The sequence below is a fragment of the Bos mutus genome, chromosome 3 (assembly GCF_027580195.1).
Source record: "Bos mutus isolate GX-2022 chromosome 3, NWIPB_WYAK_1.1, whole genome shotgun sequence".
NCBI classification, from domain to species: Eukaryota; Metazoa; Chordata; class Mammalia; order Artiodactyla; family Bovidae; genus Bos; species Bos mutus.
This window is the reverse complement of record NC_091619.1, coordinates 14906462-14912147: the sequence shown is the minus strand read 5'-3', so window position 1 is coordinate 14912147 and position 5686 is coordinate 14906462. Positions and strand designations below refer to the sequence as shown.

The 5686-nt window shown below is 46.7% G+C and overlaps 1 protein-coding gene across 1 annotated transcript; it reads left to right on the top strand.

Moving 5' to 3' along the window:
* Positions 1-723: 723 nt before the first annotated feature.
* On the top strand, positions 724-2238 carry IVL (involucrin). The gene is made up of 4 exons (XM_070363340.1): positions 724-1179; positions 1219-1386; positions 1552-1635; positions 1678-2238. Exons 1-4 carry the CDS (start codon positions 724-726, stop codon positions 2236-2238), a joined length of 1269 nt encoding a protein of 422 aa, XP_070219441.1.
* Positions 2239-5686: the final 3448 nt, after the last annotated feature.

The window sequence follows — 5686 nt, the reverse complement described above, 5'->3', positions numbered from 1 at the left end:
ACTTGAAAGAATCAGCTCCAGCTCTTAGCAACCTTCCAGCCCCCTCCCTCCCACCACCACCAGCCAAAGTTCAGAAGGTCAAGAGAGAAAGAAGCTCTGGAGCTGAATATGCCAACTGGTTCATTTTGCAGAGGAGAAATCTGAGGCCCAGAGGGACTAAATGACCTGCCCAGAACCACACAGCATTTCACTGGGAGATTTAAGCCAAGATCATGTCATGTGACTCCAGTCCAGGGCATGCACCATCACCTCTCAGATCCTCTTGGGATAGGCTACTGATTTTCCAGGACTTGGGGGTCCTCCAGGAGAACTTCCCCCACCCCCAGCACCTTCCCTCTTCCTGTCATAATCCCAGACCTCATCTCTTCTCTTTGTCAGAGGAGGTCAGGAACAAGGGAGAGACAAGGATAGGCAAGGGCAGGAGACGAGATGGTACCCAGCACACCTGCGCAGAGCAGCTCTGGAGACAGTCCTTGTTGTTGGCTCTTGGGAATAAGAAGCTCCCAGGAGGGCCTTTCCCCACCCCTCTCCATCCCTACGTTCACCCTGCTACTTCTGTGGAATGATTGCCCAGCATGATCAGCAGAGTGCCCCACCCAAGGGAAATGGGAATGCTGAGAAACCAGGTACTGCTACAGATTCTTGGGCTTCATCTGTTTCCTTGCCTTCAGTAACTCCTCTGAACCCTCCTCTTTTTCAGGTTGACCGAAAGCAGCTTCCAAGATGTCCCAGCAACACACTCTGCCAGTGATTCAGCCCCCTGCCCTCTCTCAGGAGTCCCTCAAGCCTGCTTCTCCTCCCACCAATACCCAGCAAGAGCAAGTGAAGCAGCCAACTCTACTGCCTGCCCCATGCCAGAAGGTACACTCGGAGCTCCCAGGGGAGGTCCCCTTGGAGCTTGGGGAGAAACATACAATTGTGAAAGGGGTGGCTGAACAAAAGTGTGAACCACAGCAACCAGAGCCAGACCAGCAAGAACAGCATGTGGAACAACAGCAGCAAGAGTCACAGGTGCAGGAACAGAATGTGGAAGAGCAACAGCAAGAGTCACAGGTACAGGAAGTACATGTGGAGCAGCAGCAACAAGGGTCACAGGTGCAGGAACAGCATGTGGAACAGCAGCAGCAAGAGTCACAGGTGCAGGAACAGCATGTGGAACAGCAGCAGCAAGAGTCACAGGTGCAGGAACAGAATGTGGAACAGCAGCAAGAGTCACAGGTGCAGGAACAGCATGTGGAACAGCAGCAGCAAGAGTCACAGGTGCAGGAACAGCATGTGGAACAGCAGCAGCAAGAGTCACAGGTGCAGGAACAGCATGTGGAACAGCAGCAGCAAGAGTCACAGGTGCAGGAACAGCATGTGGAACAGCAGCAGCAAGAGTCACAGGTGCAGGAACAGCATGTGGAACAGCAGCAAGAGTCACAGGTGCAGGAACAGCATGTGGAACAGCAGCAGCAAGAGTCACAGGTGCAGGAACAGCATGTGGAACAGCAGCAGCAAGAGTCACAGGTGCAGGAACAGCATGTGGAACAGCACCAGCAAGAGTCACAGGTGCAGGAACAGTATGTGGAACAGCAGCAGCAGGAGTCAAAGGTGCAGGAACAGCATGTGAAGCAGCAACAGCAAGAATCACAGGTGCCAGAAGAGCATGTGAAGCAGCAGCAGCAAGAGTCACAGGTGCCAGAAGAGCATGTGAAGCAGCAACAGCAAGAATCACAGGTGCCAGAAGAGCATGTGAAGCAGCAGCAACAAGAGTCACAGGTGCCGGAAAAGCATGTGGAGCTGCAGCAGCAAGAGTCACAGGTGCCAGAAGAGCATGTGAAGCAGCAGCAACAAGAGTCACAGGTGCCAGAAGTGCATGTCAAAAAGCAACACCAGGAGCTACAGGAGCAGGAAGTGCAGCAGCAAAAAGAACAGCACGTGGAACATCAGGAAGCAGAACACCTGGGGCTGCAGCTGGAGCAGGAGAAAACACAAAGAGAGCAGCAGCTAAAAGGACAGCTGGAACAGGAGAAGAAGGTCTTGGGCCAGCACTTGGATCAAGAGCCAGCAAAGAGAGAGGAGCAAATGGAAAAGAAAGAGGAGCAGCTGCTGGAGCAGCAGGAGGGGCAGCTGAAACAGCCTGTGTTTGTCCCAGCTCCCGGCCAGGTCCAAGAGACCCACCCAGTCCTGCCACTGCAGGAAAAAGCCTTGCCCTCTGAAGAAGCAGGAGGTGTAGTGCCTTCTAAACATAAGTAACCACCTGCGGTGTCCCAGAGGCCCCTGGAAATCCCATACAAGTGAAGAGAGAGCCAGTGGCCTCACTTATCTTGGGCCCCCAACCTGGGTGACCCGCCTCATCTGTGAACCTGCCTGACCCTGACCTTCTGCATGTCTCTTTGATAGGGCTGGGGTGGGGGGAGTTACAACCCAGCATCCACCCCTGATGAGCCCAATCCCAACCTCAGGTGGCCAGAGGCTTTACCTGAGGAGAGAGTGACTATAGCTACTCTGAATACATCCCCACTATTATAGCTGAATCTGTGAGTGTGTACAATAATACAGAATAAATCCTGGAAGGCTTGGAATCCTGTATTTTATTTGACTTTTTACCCTCTATCATTCACCATATGAAAACCTGTGTGTGCAGGTTAAAGGTTGAGAATGACTCTCTTGGCCAGTTCCCATAGGTGGACAGATATTCTGACCCCTCTTTGATTCTGTACCCCAAATAACTCAATACATTCGACAGCTTCTAAAAATGAAATGAAAATAATAGCAAAACAAAAGTTCACTCGTGTACCTGAAAGTAGCACTCAGCAGTCAGGAAGAGGGAACGGGTTACCTTGGCTGAGGGAAGAGGATCTATTCATCTCAGTTCAGCACTACCTTCCGTTATACCCACTGAACCCAATCCTAGCCCAAGGCCAAAGGCATGGGTAGGGAGTCAGGGCTCCACCTGGGTTCTGGTGCTTGCCCAGATTTTCTCTCCACAGAACGTGCTCATGGTTTCCAAGAGTCATGGCTAAGGAAGACTTTAGGAAAGTAAAGCAGCAGAATTTGGGGAAATAGGGAGAAGAGGGACTTCTGGGACTGGTCTCTGATAGAGAAAATGTCACTAAGGGAAACAAAGTTTGGGTCAACTGGAATCGGGGGAGCCAAAAGTGTTGAATAGCCTGGAGAAATACCGATCTAAGGTCATTGCAGTGGTTTTCCCCTCCCTGACATTTCTGTAGCCTTTACTACCTACCATCAACCACATCAGAACATGGGGCTCTTTCCTTCCTGGGAATCTCCTTGTGTGTGCACTCAGTCATGTCCAACTCTCTGTGACGCTATGGACTGTAGCCCACCAAGTTCCTTGGTCCATGAGATTTTCCAGACAAGAATACTGGAGTGAGTTGCCATTTCCTCCTCCAGGGGGGTCTTCCTGACCCAGGGATCAAACCCACATCTCCTGCATTATAGGCAGATTCATAACTGCTGAGCCACCAAGGAATCACTTGGCTCTGACAATTTAACATCGCCTCAGGCAGGTTGTCTCAAGTTACCCAAAGCTATTTCATCATAATCACTAGCATATGTCAGGGACATCTCTCTTGAGAATGTCATAGGCACCCAAAGTCAAAGGGTCCGAAAGGCACTTAGTATCCCTTACTCCCCGCCCAACTCCAGTGACAGCACTGTCATTCCTCTTTAGGGATTCTCTCTCTTGGGTAATAATGCCATCTGTGCCTTCACCAAAGCCAGAGAAACCACATCATTCCCTACCTTCATTTCCTCTTCTTCCCTACCCCCACAACAGAGATCAATCCTTGCTAATCCTACCCGCACCCTTCAAGCTTTGGCCGAGGTGGTTTCTCACCTGAACGATTGCAATGGCCCTCAAGCTCTTCTTTGATCCCTGTGTCCACATACCCTGCAATTCATCCATCACACAGTGAACAGGGCATTTCATTCAAAATTTTGATCTATTTAGATTTATTTCACTTCACTCCTTGGGTGGCTCTCATTATTTAGAGGATGAGATTGCAGGCTCAAGTTAAAGGACAAGAGTTAAAAGGAAGCTTGGGTAGAACTGGGTGGGATGATTAGGGGCACAGGGAGAAATAATTAGAAACACCCAGAATGTGTGCAATTTGTTTTGAAGTCCTAGATTTTGATTTTTATTAGACCTTTTTGGTGGTTCTCTTCTTTTTTAAAAAATTTATTTATTTAACTAGAGTAGATATACAATACTGTGCTGGTTTCAGGTGTACAACTTCAGATTCTTTCCCATTGTAGGTTTTTATAAGATATCGAATAGAGCTCCATGCACTATACAACAGAACTTCATAGATTTTATATATAGCAGAATGTATAAAATACCTTTTTGCAGAATAGCTTTTGATTTATGAAAAGGTCAAGAAGATAGTACAGAGAGTTACTTTGCACTTCACACCCAGTTTCCTTTATTATTAGCATTGTATATCAGTATGGCACATTTATTATTATAATTAGCAAAACAGTATTGGTACATTATTATTAGCTGAAGGTCATGGTTTATTCCAATTATTTTAGTCTTCACCTAATGTCTTGTCGTGTTTCAGGATCCCATCTAGAATACCACACTACTGTTGCTTTGTCGCCTTAGGCTCCTCTTGACTGTGATGGTTCCTCAGACTTTCTTTGCTTTTTGATGACCTTGATAGTTTTGAGGCGTCCTGGTCTGGTGTTTTATAGACTATCCCTCAATTTGGGTTTGTCTGATGTTTTCTTCATGGTTAGACTGGAGTTATGGGTTTTTAGGAGGAACACCACAGAGGTAAACTGCCTTTTTCATTACCTTATATAAAGAGTACATACTATTCACATGATTTATTACCTTGATCACCTGGCTGAGGTAGTATATATCAGGCTTCTCCACTGAAAAATTACTGTCTTCACCCTCCCTCCCAACATCCCATCTGACTCTACTGTATTCTTTGGAAGGAAGTCATGATGCAAAGCTCACAATTGAGAAAGAATTGAGGAGTTAAGCTCCCTGTCACTGAAGATGGAGTATCCTCATAAATTATTTTGAGTTATCCATATAGGAAACATATCTATTTTCTCTCCTTATGTATATATGGGTGTGTATACGTTTGGATGTGTATATGGGTAGATGCGTTTAATCATTTATTTATGTCAGCATGTACTCATTAATATTTTGTTTTATACTTTGGGTTATACTCCAGTAGTACTTTATTTTCTTTTCTATTGTGGTAAAATACCCATGACATCAAATTTCCTATATTAATCATGTGCAGTTCAAAGGTATTAAGTACATTCATGCTGTTGTGCAACCGTCACCACCATCCCTCTTGCAAGACTGAAACTCTGTACCTATCAAACAATAATTCCCCATGACCTTCTCCCTGCAGCCCTTAGCAACCACCATTCTCCTTTCTTTCATTTTTTAGAATCTCCCTTTTCCCCCTACACCCTTGCTTCTTATAACCACTATTCTGCTCTATGCTACTATAAATTCAGCTTCTTTGGGGTCACAAATATCAGCATTTCCTCCTTTTCTGAGATTAAATCTGCTGTTGTTGTTTCGTCTCTAAGCCATGTCCAACTCTTTTGTGACCCCATGGCCTGTAGCCCTCCAGGCTACTCCATGGGATTTTCTAGATAAGAATACTGGAAGGGGTCGTCATTTCCTTCTCCAGGGGATCTTCCAAACACA

Coding starts and splice junctions, on each gene's coding strand:
- IVL (XM_070363340.1), top strand. CDS start 724: ATGTCCCAGCAACACACTCTGCCAGTGATTCAGCCCCCTGCCCTCTCT. Junction 1,180..1,218: donor AGCAGCAGCAAGAGTCACAG/GTGCAGGAACAG, acceptor CAAGAGTCACAG/GTGCAGGAACAGCATGTGGA. Junction 1,387..1,551: donor AGCAGCAGCAAGAGTCACAG/GTGCAGGAACAG, acceptor CAAGAGTCACAG/GTGCAGGAACAGTATGTGGA.